The 25,837-nt window shown below is 44.6% G+C and overlaps 1 protein-coding gene across 2 annotated transcripts in view; it reads left to right on the top strand.

Moving 5' to 3' along the window:
* Window positions 1-25,837, top strand: part of PLPPR1 (phospholipid phosphatase related 1) — a 289,407-nt gene that overhangs the window by 188,248 nt on the left and 75,322 nt on the right. For both annotated transcript variants that reach the window (XM_038769829.1, XM_038769828.1), the window contains one exon: window positions 15,371-15,559. In XM_038769829.1, coding sequence (XP_038625757.1) covers window positions 15,371-15,559 — 189 coding nt within the window. The remainder of the gene's footprint in view (window positions 1-15,370; window positions 15,560-25,837) is intronic.

The raw sequence follows: 25,837 nt of genomic DNA, 5'->3' as shown, positions 1-25,837 counted from the left end.
ATGTCTGCCCACCACCTAAAACTCAACATGTCCAAGAATGAATTCCTTGTCTTCCCTCCCAAACCCTGCCCTCTCCCTGACTTTCCCATCACTGTTGATGGCACTACCATCCTTCCCATCTCACAAGCCCGCAAACTTGGTGTCATCCTCGACTCCGCTCTCTCGTTCACCCCTCACATCCAAGCCGTCAACCGAAAACTGCCGGTCTCAGCTCCGCAACATTGCCAAATCTGCCCTTTCCTCTCCATCCAAACCGCTACCCTGCTCGTTCAAGCTTTCATCCTATCCTGTCTGGACTACTGTATCAGCCTCCTCTCCGATCTCCTATCCCCTTGTCTCTCCCCACTTCAATCCCTACTTCACGCCGCTGCCCGGATTGTCTTTGTCCAGAAACGCTCTGGGCATGTTACTCCCCTCCTCAAAAATCTCCAGTGGCTACCAATCAACCTACGCATCAGGCAGAAACTCCTCACCCTCGGCTTCAAGGCTCTCCATCACCTCGCCCCCTCCTACCTCACCTCCCTTCTCTCCTTCTACAGCACAGCCTGCACCCTCCGCTCCTCTGCCGCTAATCTCCTCACCGTGCCTCATTCTCGCCTGTCCCGCCATCGACCCCTGGCCCACGTCATCCCCCGGGCCTGGAATGCCCTCCCTCCCCACATCCGCCAAGCTAGCTCTCTTCCTCCCTTCAAGGCCCTACTGAGAGCTCACCTCCTCCAGGAGGCCTTCCCAGACTGAGCCCCCTCCTTCCTCTCCCCCTCCTCCCCCTGTCCATCCCTCCCGCCTTACCTCCTTCCCTTCCCCACAGCACCTGTATATATGTATATATGTTTGTACGTATTTATTACTCTATTTATTTTACTTGTACATATCTATTCTATGTATTTTATTTTGTTAATATGTTTGGTTTTGTTCTCTGTCTCCCCCTTCTAGACTGTGAGCCCACTGTTGGGTAGGGACCGTCTCTATACGTTGCCAACTTGTACTTCCCAAGCGCTTAGTACAGTGCTCTGCAGACAGTAAGCGCTCAATAAATATGATTGATTGATTGATTCCTTACGCTACTACTCTGGATTATTAGGAGCATTCCTCCCCCGCCCCCACCCCTGTTATGTTTCAAGCAATCATATTTATTGAGCACTTACTGTGTGTGCAGAGCACTATAGTAAGCATTTGGGAGGGTACCATATAACAATATAATAGAGATATCCCCTGCCCACAGCAAGCTTGTTTCATGGTGAAAAGTGTAAAGGCCCCCAGATCTTCAGGCAGCTCCTCACATACCCCTATCATTGAAAGCCATATATCCAAATGCAAGATATTTGAACCCAGATGTAGTTACTCTGTATTAAATTCCCTTCGGAAATCCTTTTTGACCATGCATTCCTGAACTATTAACAATCCACCTGTTTTAGAGAGAGTGCTTGTTTATTGATAGGGAAAAGAGGTATTTCTAAAGTAGTGTGAAAAAAGTAGCAGGTGAATTAGTTCTTAAGAGATTTAACGTGTATTGGAAGGATAAAACAAAAGCATTGTATTACTTTCAGTGCCTTTATAATTGACTTTTCTCATTGTGTTTTAGAAAACAAATGTTCAAAAAATGGCAGTCGTAAAATCAGAGAAGCAAATCAAAAAACGCTCAAGGTCTTGATTACCTGTAAGCATCATATATAAATATGCTTTAGACACCTTTAAAATAGACAAATGGAGTGTGTTGACATGCTTTATCAATATCATTTTTCTGTATTCTGATCTGAGAGAATTGAGAAGTAAAAAGGAGATTTTGACCATATGAAGTGTAACTCCAGAACAAAATTAACAAATCAATCAATCAATGCTATTCATTGACTGCTTCCTATGTGCAGAGCATTGAACTAGGCCCTTGGGAGAGTACATTACAGCAGACTTGGTACACATATTTCCTGCCCACAAGGAGCTTGCAGGCTAGAAGGGGAGGCAAACATTAAAATGCATTATAGATATGAGCATAAGTGCTGTGGGGCTGAGGGTGGAGTAAATATCAAGGGCTTAAAGGTACAAATTCACGTATATAGGCAACACAAAGGGAGAGGGAGTAGAAGAAATGAAGGCTTAGTTAGGGAAGGCTTCTTGGAGGAGATGTGACTTTAGTAAATCTTTGAAAGTGGGAGGAATGATGTTCTGTCATATACGACCAGGTAAGGAGCTTCCAGGAGAGAGGGAAGGTGTGGGCAAGGGGTCAGCAGTGGGATAGATGAGATCAAGGTACATTGAGTAGGTTGGCATTAGAGGAGTGAAGTGTGCAGGCTAGATTGAAGTAGTAAATCAGGGAGGTAATAATAATAATAATAATGTTAGTATTTGTTAAGCGCTTACTATGTGCCAAGCACTGTTTTAAGCGCTGGGGGGGATACAAGGTCATCAGGTTGCCCCACATGGGGCTCACAGTCTTTATCCCCATTTTACAGATGAGGGAACTGAGGCCCAGAGAAGTGAAGTGACTTGCCTAAAGCCACACAGCTGACAAGTGGCAGAGCTGGGATTAGATCCAGGCAGCAGTGGGGAGTAAGGACTGGTGCAGGGAGAAACAGGAGGCAGAGAGGTCAACAAGAGGCAGAGAAGCTGAGGCAGTAGTCAGGGTGGGATATGATCAATGCTTGGAGCAGCACGATAGTAGTTTGGATGGAGATGAAAGGGTGAAATAAGAGACAGTCTCAGCAGAGGTGGCTTGAAAGGCAAAATGAGAGTTCTTATCATCATCATCATTGTCATCGTCAATATTTATTGAGCACCTGCTGTGTGCAGAGCACTGAACTATGCACCTGGGAGCAGACAGAGAAAAGACTTATATGACTCATCTTGAGTCTCTCCTTCCTCTCTGGGGTACTATATTATAATCAGAGAAGCAGTGTGCCTTAGTGGAAAGAGCCTGGGCTTTAGAGTCAGAGGACATGGGTTCTAATCCTGGCTCCACCACTTGTCTGCTGTGTGACCTTGGGCAAGTCACTTAACTTCTCTGTGCCTCTGTTACCTCATCAGCAAAATGGGGATTAAAAATGTGAGCCCCACATGGGACAACCTGATTACCTTGTATCTACCCCAGCGCTAGAACAGTGCTTGGCACATAGTAAGCACTTAACAAATGCCATCATTATTATTATAATCAGAGGCACAGCATGACCCTAACTCTGCCTCTGACTTCTGGTGTTTAGGCTAAAGATATTCTCCTCCCCATTAAGTTCCCATCTACTCTCCCAGTTACCTCTGCTAGGAAATCCAACATCTCTCCTCTTCATCCAGATGCCCTCAGGAGATAAAGCTGCCCCTAGGTTTAGGTAGATAACATTAAAATGCACTTCTTAAGCACCCTCTGTAGGTGGTGCCCCTCTCATCAGGTAGAAAATGAATTCACAAGCAGGTGTAAATTAATCAGCCTCTGAATATCCCTTTCTTTTGATTTATTGATTATCCAAGGTAATACAGGTTTGGTCCCTAGTGTTTCTATATAACTCCTGGCTGAGCTATAGACATTAAACTTCCTTGGCTTTTTTGCAAAGTATAGTAATGATCCAACAGTTTGGAACTGACCACTATTCCCTGTCCCAGTTTCAATTTCCCAATTTGCCATTGCAACATGCACATATACCTCACACACACACTCACAAACACAGAACATGTGGGTTGACTCAAAACTCTGCTTCTTGTTCCCACTTATTTGAATCATATCGTTGGAAGCTGCTGGTGACTAATAGGGAGTTCTCCATCTTTCCCCTCTCTTCTCTCAGCCTTGCGACTTTCCTCATTTTTCTCTTTTGAGGTTAGTTTATCTAATCTATCCTATTAGTGAAGATGGTTGAAAGAAATGATAAAGGCAGCAGAACACTGCTTTCATCAACCTTCATTTTCAGATGATTAAAGACATAGTAGACCACTCCTCTCTTGATCCTTGAAAATCACCCAAGGGTCTAAAATTGCCTATTCTGCCTGTCTTTGATGCATCACCTTCCTTCATTGTAAGAAACCTCCTAAGGTAATTCCAGGCCACCTTGCTTCCTCTTGGTTTTCACCCCAAGCCCACACTGTCCTTTCATTTTCAATACTTAGTGAGCCTCAGAGCCTCTTATCCCTCCCCAGGCATATTTTTGGCAACCTGAGCAGTCGTAATTTAAACTTCATCAAGCCGATCAATTCCCCTGCCTTAGTCTTCTCTGATCCCTCTGGAACCTGATGACTCTCACACCACCCTCTCCCCATCTGGAACCTACATTACTACTGGAGCAGAAGCTTCCGTGTTTGGTTAAGCTTCACACACTCCGTATCATCAGAAACTTGCTTTAGGAATAGAGCAAAGTTGGTCTTGGAGCAAGAAAGAAAACCCACTGCCTCTCTGGGATGTGTTAATGAGTTATATAGGGCCTCATTTCCTTCAGATCCTTCTCTTGGATTCATCAAGGCTCTGGACTCTGAAAACTGCACTGGAGTAGTTTCCGTCTATGCATGTTTGGCACCTCCCTGCTGGGGTGCAACCCCTTGTGTATCAGCGAGCATTTGCAGAAGGAAGGCCTAAGGAGGCAGATAGATGCAAACTTGCACCTTTGCTAGGGCACCATGAATCCATGAATCTGGGAGATAAATGATTACTGGGAAATAAATAATAGGACTGCTACTGACCCAGAACTAAACATTATCAGAAACTGGTCTCTCCACCTCCTCCTCTCATTGCTGAGAAATCAGATTTTTATCTATTATTTATTGTTATGTATTACTGTCATTATTATGTTGGGAATTAATGGAAAGCTATACACCCAATTCACCTATAGCTCATGGACTCTTCAAAACCCTGAATTTTAGTACCAAATCGGATCTATTTCTTTCTATGGATTTGACCTTCCCTCTTTTAAACTGTGAATTCTTTGAAGTCTGGAGACTGAATTGGTTTCACCTGATTTGTAACCAGTTTCTAGTATGGTGCTTTACATGGAAAAGGCACTCAGTGAATGGTTGTGGTTTCTCAGTGCAAATGTTTGGGATGAATGTTCTGGGTTTATGATCTGGTGGATTCATGCTCCTCTCGAAGGACTGGTTTAGCTTCTGAGAGGTACAAACTAAGACTCCATGGAGAGGATGTGAAGTTTGGATAGAACTCATTTGTTTGGACAGTTGTAGGAAAAAATGCATTTTCTTATTCTTTCCTCTTTTTGGGCCTTGGGGTCTTTTGGGTTGTGAGTTTTGTTTTGTTAGTTTTTTTGTTTTTGTGGTCTTGCTTGGTTTTGTTTTTTTCCTTCTCCCTTCCATCTTTTCATAAGGGTAAAGACCATGTTGGTCTCTGTCATGGAAAAAGTATATCTACTTCCATGGCACATCATAATTTCAAGTGCTTATTTCAAGTAAGTTTAGCAAGAAGCAAAAGGATCTTACTATGGCCCTTGTGGACTGGAGTTGGGAGAATTAGGAGGTGCAGTGTCTATTCTTCACTCTGCTGCCTAGATCATTTTTCTAAAAAATTGTTCTACGTGCCTCTCCCCTCTCAAGAACCTCCAGTAGTCGCACATCAAGCAGAAATTCCTCTCCATCAGCTTTACAACACTCAATCAGCCTACCTATCCTTGCTCCTCTCCCACTATAACCTAGCCCAAACACTTTGCTCTACTAAAACCAACCTACATACTGTCTCAATTTTCTCTCACTGTTGTCCCCTTGCTAATGCTCTTCCTCCTCCTTCACATCTAACATCATATATTCTCCCAGAAGCCTTTTCTGACTAACCTCTCATCTCCCCATTTTATTCATTCATTCATTCATTGTCGTATTTATTGAGCACTTACTTTGTGCAGAGCACTGTACTAAGCACTTGGAAAGTACAATTTGGCAAGAGACAATCCCTACCCAGTGGATTCATTTTATTCCTTCTTCCTTCCGCATCATCTATACGCTTTTGTTCACACCCCCAGGAACTTTGAAATTCACCCCACCCCCAGCCTCACAGCACTTAGTATTTATCCTTAAACTCTGCTGCTTCCCCTGTCTGTATTTTATTCAAATGTCTGCCTCCCCAACTAGATTGTAAGCTCCTCGAGAGCAGGAATCATGTCTACCAACTCTGTTGTATTGTCTTCTCCCAAGCACTTAGTACGGTGCTCTGCACACAGTAAGTGCTCAATAAATACCATTAACTGACCGATGGATTAAATAGATAAGAGCACATCTGGCAGTATCTGCTGCAGAAGAAGTCGCATAGTGGGGTTCTGTTCCATGACCACTGACTGCACCCACTCCCCCTGCCAATTTGCTGCCGGCCACGTAGAGTGGGCAAGAGAATATGAGTTGTTCAGAGCAACCCATTACCCACTAGAAAAAGAGGTCAAGTGTATTTCATGCTGGCATGCTGGCTTTTTCCTCCCTTCCTCAACTCTAAACAAAAGTTCTGAGAGGATCTAGATGAAGATGTGACCTGAAATTTCCCAGCAGGGCTAGCCGTGAGGAAAGTGGGGAACTAAAGACTTTTGAAACCAGCCTACCTAATATTGGTTGCTTAGTTTCTGAAGAGATAGCAACATCTTTTGCATCAACACTGGTGTTTCAGTAGCCCTATTTGGGAAGCTAAGAATGCGAGAAAAAGGGCCTTACTCTATTTCAGTGACTCAGAGTAGTTTAGGTTTTTGTTCTCCTACTGCTGAAAGGGTAGCTGTGACTGAAGTGAGGAAAAAAACTCTGAGGATACCAAAGACTAGCCCTTCTAACCAACAGAAACTGTTAATTTACTGTTGCTGTTTCCCTTTTTTTTCCTCTTCCCCTGTGTCCATTTCCCCCATCAACTCCTTCATCCCCTTCTATATTATGATCCTCTTCTAGGCCAGGCATTGTCTGAATCAGATGTTGATGCAAGTCCCAGTGCTTGGCACATTGCTATTGATCAGTTGATGTAGTGTAGGAGAAACTGCTTTTCAGTGACAAAAATCTCACCATCTTTGAATTGAAATGGAGGTGCTGTTGCTGATGTCGATGAAGATGATTTGTGTTCCTTTGAAAGATGTTCAGAGTAAGATACTTTGCAATAAAGGTTCAGAAGAAATGAGGCACACACAGTCCAATTTTTTCTTATTCCCAACTTCAAATAGTATCAGTGATGCCTGGAGAGAAAAATTCAGATATTTGCCAAACAGATGATATTACAGTTGCTGTTCATCCTTTCACTTCATCTTTCATCTGGGCACCTCTAAACATTTAGGTAAGCCTTCAAACAGTCCTGAATAGGAGTAATTTTTTCTTTGTCACTGAAATGAAGTCACATCAGGGTGGAAGGGAACGGCAGATACACGTAATACCCAAAATTGCCTATAAAACAATGCTACACAAAAAGAGCAACACATTTAAAAAGGATAAACCAGGTAAAACTTTGTTTTTTAACTGGCAGAATGCACAGGTAAGTTATTTTTCTAGAAACACTTCTGCTGGGTTTTGAGATCATTTGCCATGTGAAAGGAAAATTTCTAATTTAATTTGTTCATTCTGACATTGCTAATCTTGAGGACAATAAAGTTGCTACCCAATGACAAGGGTGATATGCTTCATAATACAGTTGAACTGAGTTACAGAGATGAAATTCTTGCTCACAGATAGTTAAAGTCAAAAGAAAAAGTTGAGAGCTCAATTCAACACAAGCCATTTCACACCATTTTTCATCTTTAAAAATGTTGGGTTAGTTTACCTTTCTTCTATGACAGTTGCTAGACCACCAATGCACAACAGATACTCCTCTCCACCCTGCATGTACATAATGATAGATCCCTACTGTGTCAATGTGCCTGCCCATACAGAACATATCTGTTTCTGAACCTGCCTTTGAGAAGGAGCATGGCCTAGTGGATAGAGCACGGGCCTGAGAGTCAGAAGGACCTGGGTTCTAAACCCGGCTCCTCCACTTATCTGCTGTGTGACCTTGGATGAGTCGCTTAACTTCTCTGTGCCTCATTTACCTCATCTATAAAATGGAGACTAAGACTATGACCCCCATGTGGGACGGGGACAGTGTCCAACCTGATTAGCTTATATCTACCCCAGAACTTAGAACAGTGTTTGACACATAGTAAGCGCTTAACAAAGACCATCTGCATCATCAACCTGCCTCTTGGTATCCTGGTCTTTTGCTCAAGGAGAACAAGCCATTTGCTATCAGCCAGATTAGTCAGTCTGCTGTGGTGCTTTCCATACCAGTCCTTTGTTATATCTCACTGTGTTTCACTACGTCTTTAAATCATTTCTTCTGCCCTATACAGTTATACAGCTATACAGTTCACTGTATAGCAACAGCTTGTGAATCCTGCAGTCATCTATTCTCCTTACATGTTCCACCCTGTGAAATTATATTGCTGAGAGCATTGCCACAATACTGGTGAGCTGATTATATTCCAGGACCTCATTGTTAGCAATCTTCTCCTGATGGTAATCAATCTCCATAAGCCACTTTCATAGGTAATCCTTGTGAAATTGTTCAAGAAGCTGTATGGGTCTCCTGTATAAGTCCAGGTCTCACAGCCTAGTAGTAGTAGTAGCAGTCATGGTGGTAGTAGTACCAGTAGCAGAAATAGGATATGTTGATTGCTTACTCGGTACAGTGCACTGAACTAAGCCCTTAGGAAGTAGGAAACAAGCGAATGTCACCTTCCCTTCCCACAAAGACTTGCATTCTATTGGAAAGATGAGCATAAAAGCATTTACAAAGTAGTCAAAACACAAAGCAAAGAGCACGGGCTTGGGAGTCAGAGGTCATGGGTTCAAATCCCGGCTCTGCCGCATGTCAGCTGTGTGACTTTGGGCAAGTCACTTAACTTCTCTGGGCCTCAGTTCCTTCATCTGTAAAATGGGGATTAAGATTGTGAGCCCCACGTGGGGCGACCCAATCACCTCGTATCCTCCCCAGTGCTTAGAACAGTGCTTTGCATATAGTAAGCACTTAACAAATACCACAATTATTATTATTATTATTATTAAAGCAGCATGGCTTAGTGGAAAGGGCATGAGCTTGGAAGTTAGAGGTCATGGGTTCTAATTCCAGCTCCGCCACTTGTCAGCTGTGTGACTTTGGGCAAATCACTTAACTTCTCTGGGCCTCAGTTCCCTCATCTGTAAAATGGGGATTAAGAATGTGAGCCCCACATGGGGCAAGCTGATTACCTTGTATCTACCCCAGTGCTTAGAACAGTGCATGGCACATAGTAAGCACTTAATAAATACCATCATTATTATTATTATTGAATGTACAGCTGAATAAATTTATATACATAAGTGCTGAGGATGGATATATATAAAGGTGCTAGAGATGGCTGGTGTTGACTTGGGATCCTGGAAATTAATCAGAAAAATCGTATTGAAGGAGTAGGAATGAATATGGGGAGGGTTGTGGACCATCAGATTTGGGGAGGGAAGAAGTATGAAGTTGGGAAACAGTGTTTTTATTAAATAATGGAGCACTTACTATGTGCCAGACACTGTATTAAGCACTGGGGTGGATACAAGCAAATCAAGTTGGACACAGTCCCTGTCCCACATGGGGCTTACAGTCTCAATCCCCATTGTACAATCAGTAAGGTAATGGAGGAGGAAGAGCTGAAAGTGAGATACAGTTGGAAGGTGAGTTTGGGAAGGATGAAGAGAGTGGACAGGGGAGTAGCCGGTGAAGAGAGCAGTTATGTAAAGTGGGATGAGTTAGTTTAGAGCCCTGAAGCCAATTGTGAAGAGGTTTTGCTCAACGGTGACGGATACAGGGAGTGAGTGGAGGATTTTGAGGAGTTCGGAGATGTTTGCTGAGCAATGTTTCAGGAAGATGATCTTCAGAGCAGATGATCTATCTAGTATAGATTGGAAAACCAGAGAGGAGGCTGATGAAATAATCTAGCTAGATATGACCAAAGTTTATATCAAATTGCTAGCCATTTGAGAAGAGAAGGAGGAGCAGATCTGGGAGATGTTGTTTAGGAAGGACCAGTCAGATCTGGCAACAGACTGCATGTGAAAGTTGAAGGAGAGAGAGGAGTCAGGGATGTTTTAGAGTTTGAATCAGTTCGTGGTGCTGAGACCTAGCCAAATGGGGAAATTCCGGAGGCAAGAGGGGATTCTACTCAGCTAGACTCACTCGCTCCCCTTTCCCTTCGCCGCTCTCATACCACTAACCCATAGCCCTGGATCACTGCCACTGTCCACCTCCTTCGCTCTTCTGCTCGAGCTGCCGAACACTGCTGGCGAAAGTGTAAACACCATGCCAACCTGGTTCACTTGAAGTTTATCCTTTCCTGCCTTTACTCAGCCCTCTCCTCTGCCAGACAAAACTATTTCTCCTCCCTTACTGACACCCAAGCCCATCATCCCCGTCAGCTCTTCCGTACATTCAACTCCCTTCTCAGGCCCCCGGTTCCTCCCCCTCCTCCTTCCCTCACCCCCAACGATCTGGCCTCCTACTTCATTAATAAAATTAAATCCATCAGGTCCGACCTCCCCAAAGTCACTCCCCCCCCTTCTCCAACCCCCCGGCTCTCAACACTCTCTACTACTCTCCCATCCTTCCCAGCAGTATCCTCAGAGGAGCTCTCCTCCCTCCTCTCAAGTGTTACTCCGGCCACCTGTGTTTCTGACCCCATTCCCTCTCATCTCATGAAATCTCTCGCTCCGTCCCTTCTCCCCTCCTTAACTTCCATCTTCAACTGCTCACTTTCCACTGGTTCCTTCCGCTCTGCCTTCAAACATGCCCATGTTTCTCCCATCCTAAAAAAACCCTCTCTTGACCCCACCTCACCTTCTAGTTATCGCCCCATCTCCCTCCTACCATTCCTTTCCAAACTCCTTGAACGAGTTGTCTACACATGCTGCCTCGAATTCCTCAACACCAACTCTCTCCTCGACCCCCTCCAGTCTGGCTTCCATCCCCAACATTCCATGGAAACTGCCCTCTCAAAGGTCACCAATGACCTCCTGCTTGCCAAATCCAATGGCTCATACTCTATCCTAATCCTCCTCGACCTCTCAGCTGCCTTCAACACTGTGGACTACCCCCTTCTCCTCAACACGCTTCCAACCTTGGCTTCACAGACTCCGTCCTCTCCTGGTTCTCCTCTTATCTCTCCGGTCATTCATTCTCAGTCTCTTTTGCAGGCTCCTCCTCCCCCTCCCATCCCCTTATTGTGGGGGTTCCCCAAGGTTCAGTTCTTGGTCCCCTTCTGTTCTCAATCTACACTCACTCCCTTGGTGACCTCATTTGCTCCCACGGCTTCAACTATCATCTCTACGCTGATGACACCCAAATCTACATCTCTGCCCCTGCTCTCTCCCCCTCCCTCCAGGCTCACATATCCTCCTGCCTTCAGGACATCTCCATCTGGATGTCTGCCCGCCACCTAAAACTGAACATGTCCAAGACTGAACTCCTTGTCTTCCCTCCCAAACCCTGCCCTCTCCCTGACTTTCCCATCACTGTTGACGACACTACCATCCTTCCCCTCTCACAAGCCCGCAACCTTGGTGTCATCCTCGACTCCGCTCTCTCATTCATTCCTCACATCCAAGCCGTCACCAAAACCTGCCAGTCTCAGCTCCACAACATTGCCAAAATCCGCCCTTTCCTCTCCATCCAAACCGCTACCTTGCTCGTTCAAGCTCTCATCCTATCCCGTCTGGACTACTTCATCAGCCTCCTCCCTGATCTCCCATCCTCGTGTCTCTCCCCACTTCAATCCATACTTCATGCAGCTGCCCGGATTGTCTTTGTCCAGAAATGCTCTGGGCATGTTACTCCCCTCCTCAAAAGTCTCCAGTGGCTACCAATCAATCTGCGCATCAGGCAGAAACTCCTCACCCCCCGGCTTCAAGGCTCTCCATCACCTCCCCCCCTCCTACCTCACCTCCCTTCTCTCCTTCTACAGCCCAGCCCGCACCCTCCGCTCCTCTGCCGCTAATCTCCTCACCTTGCCTCATTCTCGCCTGTCCCACTGTCGACCCCTGGCCCACGTCATCCCCCTGGCCTGGAATACCCTCTGTCCCAACATCCGCCAAGCTAGCTCTCTTCCTCCTTTCAAGGCCCTACTGAGAGCTCACCTCCTCCAGGAGGCCTTCCCAGACTGAGCCCTCTCCATTCCCCCGTCTTACCTCCTTCCCTTCCCCACAGCACCTGTATATATGTATATATGTTTGTACATATTTTTACTCTATTTTTTATTTATTTTACTTGTACATATCTATTCTATTTAATTTTGTTAATATGTTTAGTTTTGTTCTCTTCTCCCCCTTCTAGACTGTGAGCTCACTGTTGGGTAGGGACCGTCTCTATATGTTGCCAACTTGTACTTCCCAAGCGCTTAGTACAGTGCTCTGCACACAGTAAGCACTCAATAAATACGATTGATTGATTGATTGATTCAGGATTGTAGGTTAGGGTTGAGAGCTCAGGTAGGGCTTGAGAAGGACTTGGGAGTCTTCTGTGTAAAGACAGTAGTTGGAGCCATGTGAGTGGATGTACTCTGCACCACAACAGAGCCACAGTTAAAGGATCAGAGGCAAAAGTCACTTAACACTTCTGTGCCTCAGTTATCTCATCTACAAAATGGGAATGAAAACTGTGAGTCCCAGGTTGGGCATGGACTTTGTCCAACCTGATTAGCTCGTATTCATTCAGTAATTCGATCATACTTATTGAGCGCTTACTGTGTGAAGAACACTGTACTAAGCGCTTGGGGAGTACAAATCGGTAACATATAGAGATGGTCCCCACCCACCAGTGGTCTCACAGTCTAGAAGTACTCTTTTGTGACCCCATTTCCTGAAACCAAAATCCGACAAAAAAATGGAAAGGGTGAGGGGTGGGGGGCAATTTATCCTGCGTCTTAGAGCGGGTTACCCATTCAACAGCCCAGTCGCTTGAATGCCAGTGGGTTTGGGGGTTCACGGCCTTAAAGGAGAAGCCACCGGAGCAACAAGGGTTTCGAGCTCTTAGGACAGGGGTCTGCACTCAGTGAGCACTCAATAAATGCGGCTGAATGAGCGCACAGGGCTGCGTAGGGGTCCGGGCCTGGCGTGGGGCTGGGCCCGTCCGTGGGAGGTCACCTCCAACCCCGCTCCCCGTTGGCCGCTCCCCACACCAGTCAGCAGAACTCCCCCGGACCCCAGCCCGCGCTGGGCCACGTTACCCGCGGAAGCCGCGGCAGGTCCCCGCTGACCCCAAGGGGCAGCATGCATTCATTCATTCATCCACCCCGTCGTCCTTATTGAGCACTTGCTGCATGCAGACCATTTTACCGAGCGCCACCTCATCGTCCTTATTGGGACCTTACTGTGTGCAAAGCACTGTACCGCGCACCACCCAATCGTCCTTATTGGGCGCTGTGTGCAAAGCACTGTACCGATCGTCACCCAATTGTCCTTATTGGGAGTCTAATGTGTGCACTGTACCGGGCGCCACCCCATCGCCCTTATTGGGCACTTACTGTGTGCACTGTACCGAGCGCCTCCCAGTCATCCTTACTGGGCGCTTGCTGTGTGAACTGTCCCGAGCGCCACCCCATCGTCCTTATTGGGCACTTACTGTGTGCAGAGCACTGTACCGAGCGCCCCCCCAATCATCCTTATTGGGCGCTTACTGTGTGCACTGTACCGAGCGCCACCCCATCGTCCTTATTGGGTACTTACTGTGTGCAGGGCACTGTACCGAGCGCCCCCCAATCATCCTTATTGGGTGCTTACTGTGTGCAAGCCAGCGGCGGTGGCGAGGGAGGCTGGCGGGACTGACGTATCTGCCCCAGCACATAGTACAGAGTCTGCCACATAGAAAAGGTTTAACAAATAGAGAGAGACGAGAGAAGAGACCAATGAACCAAACTGAGATTGGGGTAGACAGAGAGGTAGAAGGAGATTTCCCAATGCACTGTAAACTCCTTGGGGGTAGGGATCATGTCTGCTAACCCTATTGTAATCTTTCAAATGCATAGCAGAGTGTTCTGCATAGAGTAGATGCTCAGCAAATACTATTGATCAATTGATGGGAGAACTAGGTTCTAATAGTGTCATGCAAACGGGGGCATGACAGAGCCATCAAGATATCAAGGAAAACGAGAACAGAGTAGGCCAGATAGGACTTGTCTATAAAGAAAGAGGTCATTGGTCACCTTAGAGAGTGAGGTTTCTGTGGGGGGAAGTGGTCAAAATCCTGCTTGGAGCAAGTTGGACAACATTACAGTTTTAGGGACTTTCAACTTGGTTTGGACCTTGATGCCCCATGGTTGTAATGAGGAGTTTACCAAGAGCTCCGATGGGTTTTTTTTTTTTAATTCTGTTTTTGGTTACTGTAGCTTTGGAAGCTGAAATTCGTGATACCGTTAAGTTTTGTGTTGCTGATGAGAATCACAGGTTATGTGTAAGGTGCTTTGGGTGTAGGCTGATCATTAACCTTGATTTTCCTCAGAAATATGGTCAGTCCACAGCACCTGGCCAGATCTGCAAAATGATTCAAAAATCATTTGCATGTCTTTGTGTGTATGTGCTCCTTAAGCTCAGTCATTAGCATATAGCAGTGCCTGGATGACCGTCTCTAAGACTATTGATGATGCCTGAAGCCTGTTGAGCAGGAAGAGTTTCCTAGTGAATCAGCAGCAAATTCTGACACTAGCAAATGGTTATCTTGTTGCATTCTCAAGCATTGCAACGTGAAATTGATTTAACATGATTGGGTCTCCCATACAGCCCAACCTCACTCTGACAGAGGGTCAGACCGGATAATATTAACAAACACCTGCCTACTTCTCAGATCACAAAAAATATATCTGAGTTGATGTCCCCTCATATTTCTGGTCTCAAAAATGTTAAGAAATAGGAGCACCAGTAATATAATTTTTGTGAATAGTAATGGATAACGTGTACAAAGTGCCCTGAGCTCCTCAGGAGTAATGTTATTGTTGACTGAAAGAATCCAGGGGCAGGGGGACTTGACTTGTGAAATGAGGTCACTAGTGTGTATGTTGCTTGCTTTTATATCACTACTCATTGTCCTGTTTTGTTTGCAGTGACCATAATCTTATTGTGTGCCCTTTGATTAAGTAGCTGCAGAGGCTGCCGTCCCTCTGCCAGTCATGTTGTGGTCCCTCTCCCTGATCCAAGACATTCATTAGTGTCGTTTGCCAAAAGGTTTATGTAACAGATGTTACAAAGCAAACGCGCGCGCGCACACACACACACACACACACACACACACACACACACACACACACACCCACACACACACCACGCACTAATAATGGAAGAGCTGCCGGGGTGATGGAGGGAGGGTATTCTGAACAGCTAGAGAAGCTCAGAAGCACGGCTGCATCTGCTAAACAGCAACTAATGTCTCTCCCTAAACATGCTATATTTTCAGCTTGTCATCATGGCTGGGACTGTCCTGCTTGCCTACTACTTCGAGTGCACTGACACTTTTCAGGTGCATATCCAAGGTTTCTTCTGTCAGGACGGAGACTTGATGAAACCGTATCCAGGAACTGAGGAAGAAAGCTTTATCTCCCCTCTTGTGCTGTATTGTGTGCTCGCTGCCACCCCAACAGCAATTGTAAGTAGACAATTAGATTTGATTCTTCACTAAAAAAAGATTCCCTGGATGTGATTTTTTTCTTTTTTTTTTTCCTGTTCCCCTTCAAAAGCATTGCCATTCTTGATGTCTGTTTCAGGTTTAGCAAAGTAACGAGAGTCTCCTAATAACATTTCCAGTTATTCCTCGAGCTTGCGGGATTAATTGTTCTTATGAAATGGAGCTTGTCTTTTATGTGATGGTTGAGCACTCTATTTTCTAGCCATTCTGTGATGAAGAAAAAAAGATAAAAATAACTCGGGGTGCCACAAAACAAAACAGGCACCACTTGCTTAAAAATGAACTTCCAGGTGTACGGTTCTCTTATTTTTTTTAAGAATTATCTCTGAATTACATGTATTTGAAATGGGCTCAAAATGCAACTTCCTCCTAGTAGTAAAACCTTCAAAGTACAATCGGGGTTGAAATTGGAACTGAACTGAACTGGATATAATCTTCAACCTTATAGTGAGACTGTTGCCGTTCTAAGTGGACTAACAAAGTGAGGAGAAGGGAAAAATACTTTATGTTGTAGTTCATTTATATTTTCCCTTTAGAGTTCTTGGTCTGTGGCTTTGCTCTCTTTAAATCATATTCTGTTGTGTGGCTTCCTTACCTCCATTTACTTTTTCTCTTGTAAGGCAGACATGGAAGTCCCTGATGCAGGAAATCTTCAGGGAAGCATTGCTTAAAGAGTACAAAGCAAAGAGCCCTTGTTTCTTCCTGAGGTGATTTAATGGAACAACAGTGGCTGATTTTTAATCAAGAAATTGTTTAAACAGAATGAATAGAAAACTTGGCTTTTACTTACACTTAATATGTCACTGGGCCACATTCATTATGATGTATTCCCTGGGTTTTCAATTCTTTTGATTTTAATTGAATGTCATTTTTTTTTCAGTAGTATAGATACTGACACACTGATGCATGCACTCAAAGGGGTTGACTGCCCAGCTGTTCATCACATTATATTTACAGAGTCACGTAACTGATTTTTGAGAATTTCAAAGTTCAATTTCATCTTAAACAGGAATGATGAAAATTGGAACAGAAGTTCTTTTATTGTGCGTGCCAGCAGTATGTAGGCTCCATAAAATAATGACCTTGCTTGGGTTTAAAATAGCAATGATTAAGATCTACATATGAAGGACCAACAATATGACCTAAAAAAATCATATATTTTCTAGTCCTCTGTGATTTACATTCTCAGTTTGGAAAGATATTTTCATCCCCAGGATTCCTAGAGAAAGTTTTAATAGGTGGGTTCTGTTTAAATGTGTGGGTGAAAGATTTGGACATTTTCTTTTTCTTTTGATTGTTATTATTTCGGAGAGGAGGAGGAGAAGGAAACAGAAGGACCTTTTCTCCGTGATTTCTGGGCCCCCAATTTATTTTTCACCTTTTGGGGGGAAATGGGCCACTCTTTCCTAGCTGGGGAAAACTGGAAGAGATTTCCTTCAGATTTCTGTACACCTCCCTCTTGCTCAATCCTAAAGTAATATGAGATTGCCCTCCTTGGGGAACCAAGCATACTATTGCGATTGCCTTGTTGGATTCCTTGCTAACTTAAAGTGGGGTAGCCAAGGAATTTAATCCACTTGTTTTACATAGCAACATGGAGCACTGTATCAACATAAACTAATAGGCAAGATCTGGGATAGTGTGTCAGTGCAGTCCTACTTGAAGACCAGGGATGGATTAGACCAAGAATGTTAACCTAATCATTCTACACAAAATTCATTAATAATTTTCAGCTTTTAAAAAAGTGAACTCTGCATACAACAGTCTCTGTGGACTGGCCACAGAAATGAGTTTGGCAGAAAATGGAGGAAGAGGCAGAGCCTGAAAGAGCGAGATAGAACTAACGGAGACAGAGACAGATGAGTCACAGAGATTCAGATACTAAATGAGAGGCAGGGAAACAAATACACAGTCTTCTACATGCACACACGCACAGTATGTTCAGTTACCCAGAGGAACATCCCCTGGGGCAGTTGCAGCAGCAGGAGAGAGAGACACACACAGCAGAGGCTGCCCCTTTCCTACCTCTGGGAAGCTGCCTGACTCCTTGCTCTGGACTTAGGAGTCTGTAGCTGATACTGTTCTCCCCAGAACTTCTCAATCCTAGAGAACAGTAGCAGCAGAAGTCACTCTATAAACCTAAGAATAGCAAAGTTAACTCCTCTAGGAGCCTCAGAAGTTATATACTCAATCCCTTTCCTGTCAAACCACATAAGCTTCACTGTAACCCCAACCCAGTATGTGCCCCTCATCCTCTGTTATATTGTACTCTCCCAAGCACCTAGTACAGAGCTCTGCACACAGCAAACGCTCACTAAATACGATTGACTGACTCCCCGGTATTTTGCTGCCACCACTGATGCCATCTTGTTAGAGAGGGGGGTGTCTCCTCTCCTGAAAGTCCCCTTTATCCCGCCCCCCCCCCCACATCACTACCACCACCAACTGGAATCTCCTCTTAATCATCCCCACCCCTTGTTAGACAGAAACACTGCTGAAGCCCTGGCAGGAGAACAAGCAGTTGTAGTAGAACACTGGGTTGGGGGCAGCCTGCCTGCGAACTCCTGCCCATCTGTTGCAGCCACCTGCTCTCCCCTGACCCATCTCTAGATTTAAAATAGAGGGAGATTCAGTGGAGGGGAGACCCAGGAGACAGGGTGATAAACCTGGGGTGCAGGAGAGGGGCCAGGAAACCTTCAAGAATGGCGAGGTCTGAACTACAAAAGATGGAGAAGAGCTACTTCTCCGGTGAATTTGCTAAGGTGGAGATCAAAACTTCAGTCACTTTAAGAAGATATGATTTCCACCTGGCTGAGATGGAACCTGAGACCAGAGGAGCAGTTTCCCTCCTGTGGCCATATGACCCACAGACCACAGACAATTGTACAGCAAGTCCCAACTTGGACCTTTTTTATGGTATTTATTAAGCCCTTACTATGTGTCAGGCACTGTACTAAGCAGTGGGATAGATACAAGCTAATCAGGCTGGACACAATCCATGTCCTACGTGGGGCTCACAGTCTTAATCCTCATTTTACTGGTGAGGTAACTAAGGCACAGAGAAGTGTCTTGCCCAAAGTCACACAGCTGACAAGTGGTAGAACTGGGATTAGAACCCTGTCAATCAATCAATCGTATTTATTGAGCGCTTACTGTGTGCAGAGCACTGTACTAAGTGCTTGGGAAGTACAAGTTGGCAACATATAGAGACAATCCCTACCCAACAGTGGGCTCATAGTCTAGAAGGGGGAGACAGAGAACAAAACCAAACATATTAACAAAATAAAATAAATAGAATAGATATGTACAAGTAAAATAAATGAATAGAGTAATAAATATGTACAAACATATATACATATATACAGGTGCTGTGGGGAAGGGAAGGAGGTAAGGCGGGGGGATGGAGAGGGGGAGGAGGGGAAGAGGAAAGAAGGGGCTCAGTCTGGGAAGGCCTCCTGGAGGAGGTGAGCTCTCAGTAGGGCCTTGAAGGGAGGAAGAGCGCTAGCTTGGCAGATGTGGGGAGGGAGGGCATTCCAAGCCAGGGGGATGACGCGGGCCGGGGGTCGACAGCGGGACAGGCGAGAACGAGGCCCGGTGAGGATATTAGTGGCAGAGGAGTGGAGGGTGCGGGCTGGGCTGTAGAAGGAGAGAAGGGAGGTGAGGTAGGAGGGGGCGAGGTGATGGAGAGCCTTGAAGCCAAGGGTGAGGAGTGTCCTTCTGACTCCCAGACCTGAGCCCTATCCATGGTGCTTCTAGGCTTCTATACCTGCCTGAACAGAGGACTTATCAATTCTAGAGTTTCAGGATTACACCTCATCTTCAATAAGTACTTTTCTTCCAAAAGTTTTAAGTTCTTTACAGACAACTTTCTCACCTTCTCACCTCCCTAAGAGGCATCTTTTTTTTTTCCTTTCCTCCCAGAAACACATTTAGAGTAAAACTCCCAAAACACTTCCATCTCTCTTTGGCTTTAGATTCAGAACTTTGTTTTCATTTTAGGAGGTTCTATATACTGTACCAATCAATCAGTACTCTCCAGTCAGTGGTATTTCATGAACACCAACTGTTAGGTAACTGAATTGAGCTCTAAGGGGAGTACAGCAATAGCAGATACATGCTCCTTGCTCCCAAGGAATTTACACTTTAATGTGGGAGATAGGAATGTACAGAGAGTGAACAAGAATGGAGCAGGAAGCAGTACAAAGCAGCTAAACAAATAATGGAATGTATATATATGTACATATACATAAATATGTATATCATATATATATTTACACACATATATATGTATGTATTTCATACATGAATAAATGAGCCTACAAAGTTGTACATGAATGCTGAGGGTTGGTCTAAAATACACAAGTGTTAGGGCTGGGTGTTAGCTTGACATGACTGAGGTGTTATGAATGAACTGGGGAAAGCTTCCTAGAGGAGGTGAGATTTTAGGAGGGATTTGAAGACATGGTGGATTTGGAAACGTATATGGCTCGATGACTGAATATAGAAGTATTGGTCAGAAGAACCAAAAATCCACTCTTCTCCTGGCTATGACTTCTGGGACTCTGAGAAGCTCATTTTTATCTCCCTCTTGGAAAACTATGGCTAATAATAAAGACATGCCCTACCAAGGTGTAATGATAAATAGCTAAGAAACAATGAAGGTAATAATGACCATACTTAGTATTTAGATTGTATCCTTCTCCAAGGAGCTGTACTGACATTGACTAATTGACTCTCACAGCCTCTAGTAGGGAATATGGTCATAATGATTATGTTGGTTATTTTATCCTTGGTAAAAATGACCACTAAAAGAATTAGCCACCTGGTTCTTCTGATGACTAGATGACTAGGGTCATCTCTGAGAGGCAGCAGGGAAAAATGTGTTTGAGAGAAAGCAGTGTACAGCTGACTGCAATTTGTTATTGTGCAACAATAGTGCAATTGTATTTGTTAAGCACTCATTCTGTGCCAGACATTGGGGTAGATACAAGATAATCAGATCAGACACAGTCTGTGTCCCACATGGGGCTCACAGTCTAAGAGGGATGGAGAATGGGTTTTTCATGAGGAAGTGATTTGCCCAAGATCATACAGTAGGCAAGTGGTGGAGTTGGGATCAGAACCCAGATCCTCTGATTCCCTGGCCTGTGCTCTTTTACTAGGCCCTGCTATTTCCTTAGCCAACAAATCTGTCAAAGCTGGATAGGGAAACCTATACCTCGTGGGAGAAAGCACTTCTTTAGAATGAGTACTGACAATCCCTTTTTCTCTCTTTCCATCATTTCTAATATCAACTGTGCCAAACTGGCATTTGGAAGTCTGTGTGCACCAGAACTATATGGTTAGGGCCTGAAAGACATGCAACAAATAATAATAATAATAATAATAATAATAGCATTTATTAAGCACTTATTATGTGCAAAGCACTGTTATAAGCTCTGGGGAGGTTACAAGGTGATCAGGTTGTCCCACGGGTGGCTCACAGTCTTCATCCCCATTTTACAGATGAGGTAACTGAGGCCCAGAGAAGTGAAGTGACTTGCCCAAAGTCACACAGCTGACAGTTGGCGGAGCTGGGATTGGAACCCATGACCTCTAACTCCAAAGCTCGGGCTCTTTCCACTGAGCCAAATGTCTATTTTATTCTGACATCTGTTCATATTGCTAACTTTCTTTGGGCTGAGATGGTTCAAGTCTGACAACAAATGTAATGTCATGCTCTGCAAGCTCAGCATGCCTGTCCATTGTTCCCAGCTCTAACTTGTTCTCTTGCATGACATCAAGGCAATGCCTTACAAAAATATCTCCCAGTCAAGATATGTAATAGTAATAGTATTTATTAAGAGCTTACTGTGTGCAGAGAAATCTATTAAGCACTGGGAAAGAATACATGGCGGGGGGGGCGGGGGGAATTAGATGCAGTCCCATGCCCTCTGGGGCTCACAGTTAAGATTATAAAGAGGGGAGAGGGGCCAGGAGACAGAGGCATCAGGAGTGATGAGGCAATAAAACAACTAAAAGACATAAAAGAAAAGGACAAATATAGAAAGTAAAAACAAGAATCAGCAGGGTGCTGTGTCTAGAGCGGCAGAATTTCAGGCTTCTAGTGGCTCAGAGTCCAAGGCCAACCATAGCCACAGCCGACGCTCCAGAAGCCACGAGCTTTCTGGAGATTTTGTGGAGTCCGTCTGCTGCGGCTGCTCTTCTTTTTCCCACCTGGTTGGTGGAAGGCAGGACGGGATGGAGTCTCCGCGATGGCAGGGAGGAGGAGGAGGAGAGCCGGTGCCGGTTCCCTGGGGAATCCGGACGGTTGGCTGTCCGGTAGGAGGGATGTGTCGGGAATGCCTCAGGCCTGGTACACACAGAGACCCATTCAGGAGCAGGGACCCTGGGTAGCAGGAGGGAAGGTGGCAGTTACCAGTTGCCTTCCTCAGCTGTGGTAGAGAAAAACTGAGAATGCACAGCAGCACCTTTTATCCCCATGGCCTGGTGGGCAGAGGATATGTCGGGGGTGGGGGGGAGCTCTTGGTGGCAAGAGGGAAAAATAACTCAAAATAGCTTAAAATGTTAAAATAACATAGCATGGGTGGGCTGGGGAAACAGGGCAGGGGGTGAGGTTGATGTCTGGGGTGGCCCGGTGCCATGCAGCTTTATGACTCCTCTAGAATTGCTGGAAATGTGCTATGAAGTGGCTTAAGGGAGAAGCAAAGAAAATAAATAGGAAACAAAAACATCAGACCAAAGGCCACAGCCATTATCTTTAGATCAACAGTAAAGGTCATGGCTGTTGCCCCCAATGTCCTAGTTTCGTTCCACACTAATGGGTGCTACAGGGATATCGGGAAATCCCCTGGTGTAGGTTAGGTGTGTCTATCTTTTTGATACATGACATGATGTTCTTACTGTTCAGCTTTATTTAAAATCCAAAGGAAAGCACCAGTGTTCGCAACACCTGGAGAAAACCCATCTCATGCTACATTTACCCTTGTATCCCCTGTCTGGTAACCCCATAGAGGTGTTTGTTCCCAGGATTTGGTTCACAAAAGCTAGCGGAAAAAAATGTTTTGGCTGAAGGCTTCTGACAGTTCAATTATCTTTTCTCTGAGTCAAGGCCCTGATTTTTTGTTATTTCCAAACTGCTGCATATTTGAAGGCATGCAGGTATCTCAAGTTCAAATAAGTCCAAAAAACAACTACTTGCTCACTTTCCCATCAAATTGACACCATCACCAGTCTCCTTGTCTCTTGAGCCTACAACCTTGGCATTATGCCTTTGATTTCTCCCTCTCTTTCAAACCCCTAATCAATTTGTTGCCAGATATTGTCAGCTTTCCCTACCCATTTTCTAATAATAATAATAATAATAATGATAATAATAATAATAATGGCATTTATTAAGCACTTACTATGTGCAAAGCACTGTTCTAAACGCTGGGGAGGTTACAAGGTGAACAGGTTGTCCCACGTGGGGCTCACGGTCTTAATCCCCATTTTATAGATGAGGTAACTGAGGCACAGAGTAGTTAAATAATAATAATAATGATGGCATTTATTAAGCGCTTACTATGTGCAAAGCACTGTTCTAAGTGCTGGGGAGGTTACAAGGTGATCAAGTTGTCCCACGTGGGGTTCACAGTCTTAATCCCCATTTTACAGATGAGGGAACTGAGGCACAGAGAAGTGAAGTGACTTGCCCAAAGTCACACAGCTGACAATTGGTGGAGCTGGGATTTGAACCCATGACCTCTGACTCCAAAGCCCGTGTTCTATCCAAATGGCCACCCCACAGGCCCAGACAGTTTCTCATCTGGGCTTGACTACTGCATCAACCTCCTCACTAATCTCACTGCCTGCAGGCTCTCCCCTCTTCAATTCAAATCACCTTATTCCCCAGCTCATTTCTAAGACGTCTTTCTGCCTACATCTCCCCAATCCTTGAAAACCTCCAATAGTTACCCATTCCTCTGAGTATTTAATGAAAATTCCTCAGCTTTAAGACTCTTCATCAGTTCTCTCCGTTTTTCATTTTTGTACGGCATTTGTTAAATGCTTATTATGTACCACACAGTGCTAAGCACTGGAGTAGATATGACCTAATCAGATCTGACCCAATCCATGTCCCACATGGGGCTCACAGTCTTAATCCCCATTTTACAGATGATGTAACTGAGGCACAGAGAAATTAAGTGATTTACTTAAGGTCACACAGCAGATAAGTGGCAGGGCCAGGATTAGAACCCAGATCCTCTGACTCCCAGGCCCACACTTTTTTTTTTTACTAGACCACACTGCTTCTCTCCTACCTTACCCGCTCTCCTCTCCCACTACACCCAGCTCACACTCTTCATTTTCTCAAGCCAACCTGCTCAATGAGCCTTGGTCTTCTCTCTTCTGCTTCTGACTTCCCACCCCTTCCCCATGCCTGGAACTCCCTTTCTATCCCTTCCTATCCCTTAGACCACAGCTCTCCCCATTTTCAAAGCCCTTCTGAACTCATATCTCTTCCAAGAGAGCTTCCTGGATTAATCTCTAATATCCTTGGATTATAATCCCCCATCTGTCACTTCAGCACTCCCACCTAGCCACATAGCCACTTGATTTATAGTGTGCACATCCAATAAGAGTTCTGTAAATGCCACTGATTGATTGATGTTCTCAAAACTTCTCATAGCACTTATGTACCTGTACAATTTATTGTTTAAACACAAATTTACAAATCCCCTTTTCCTTCTTTCTCCTGTCTGTAATTTATAGTGTCTCCTGCCCCTAGATTGTATTCATTCATTCAATCATATTTATTGAGCGCTTACTGTGTGAAGAGCACTGTACTAAGCACTTGGAAAGTACAATTCAGCAACAGAGATAATCCCTTCCCAACAACGGGCTCACAGTCTAGAAAGGGGGAGACAGACAACAGAACAAGCATACAGGCATCAGTAGCATCAAAATATATAAATAGAATTATAGATATATACATATTAATCAAATAAATAGAATAATAAATATGTACAAATATATGCAAGTGGTGTGGGGCAGGGGGGTAGAGCAGAGGGAGGGAGTAGAGGCGATGGGGAGGAGGAGCAGAGGAAAAGGTCTCAGTCTGGGAAGGCCTCCTGGAGGTGGTGAGCTTTCAGTAGGGCTTTGAAGGAGGGAAGTGAGCTAGTTTGGTGGATGTGAGGAGGGAGGGCATTCCAGGCCAGAGGTACAGTGAGGAGGTTAGCAGCAAGCACTTAGTACAGTGCTCTGCACACAGTAAGTGCTCAATAAATACGATTGAATGAAAGAGAGAAGGGAGGTGAGGTAGGAGGGGACAAGGTGTTGGAGAGCTTTGAAGCCAATAGTGAGGAGCTTTTGCTTCATGCAAAGGTTGATAGGCAACCACTGGAAATTTTTGAGGAGTGGAGTGACATGCCCTGAGTGTTTTTGTAGAAAGATCAGGCAGCTGAGTGAAGTATAGACTGAAGTAGGGAGATATAGGAGGTTGGGAGATCAGAAAGGAAACTCCTGGAGGGCTACTGTACTCTCGCAAGTGCTTATTGTAGTGATATGCACCCAGTAGGTACTCAAAAACAATAAATAATTGTGGTATTTGTTAAGTGCTTACTAGATGTCAAGCACTGTACTATTCATTCATTCATTCATTCATTCATTTAATCATATTTTTTGAGCACTTACTATGTGCAGAGCACTGTACTAAGTGCTTCGAAGAGTACAATATAACAATAAGCAGACACATTCCCTGACCAGAACGATCTTACAGTCTAGAGGGGAAGACAGAGATCAATATAAATAAACGTACTAAGGTAGATACAAGATAATCAGGTCAGACACAATCTCAGTCCCACATGACTCTCACATCTGAAGGGGACTCTCCTGACTCCCAGGACCATGCTCTTTCCACTGAGGCCATATTGCTCCTTGTACAGTCAATTAATACTATCAATTGATTTAATCAATCAATCATATTTATTGAGCGCTTACTGTGTGCAGAGCACTGTACTAAGCACTTGGGAAGTACAAGTTGGCAACATATAGAGACAGTCCTTACCCAACAGTGGGCTCACAGTCTAGAAGGGGGAGACAGAGAATAAAACCAAACATATTAACAAAATAAAATAAATAGAATAGATATGTACAAGTAAAATAAATAGAGTAATAAATATGTACAAACATATATACATATATACAGGTGCTGTGGGGAAGGGAAGGAGATAAGGTGGGGGGATGGAGTAATGCAAA

The sequence above is a fragment of the Tachyglossus aculeatus genome, chromosome X4 (genome assembly GCF_015852505.1).
Source record: "Tachyglossus aculeatus isolate mTacAcu1 chromosome X4, mTacAcu1.pri, whole genome shotgun sequence".
Lineage (NCBI taxonomy): Eukaryota > Metazoa > Chordata > Mammalia > Monotremata > Tachyglossidae > Tachyglossus > Tachyglossus aculeatus.
This window is presented reverse-complemented; position numbering and strand designations above follow the sequence as displayed.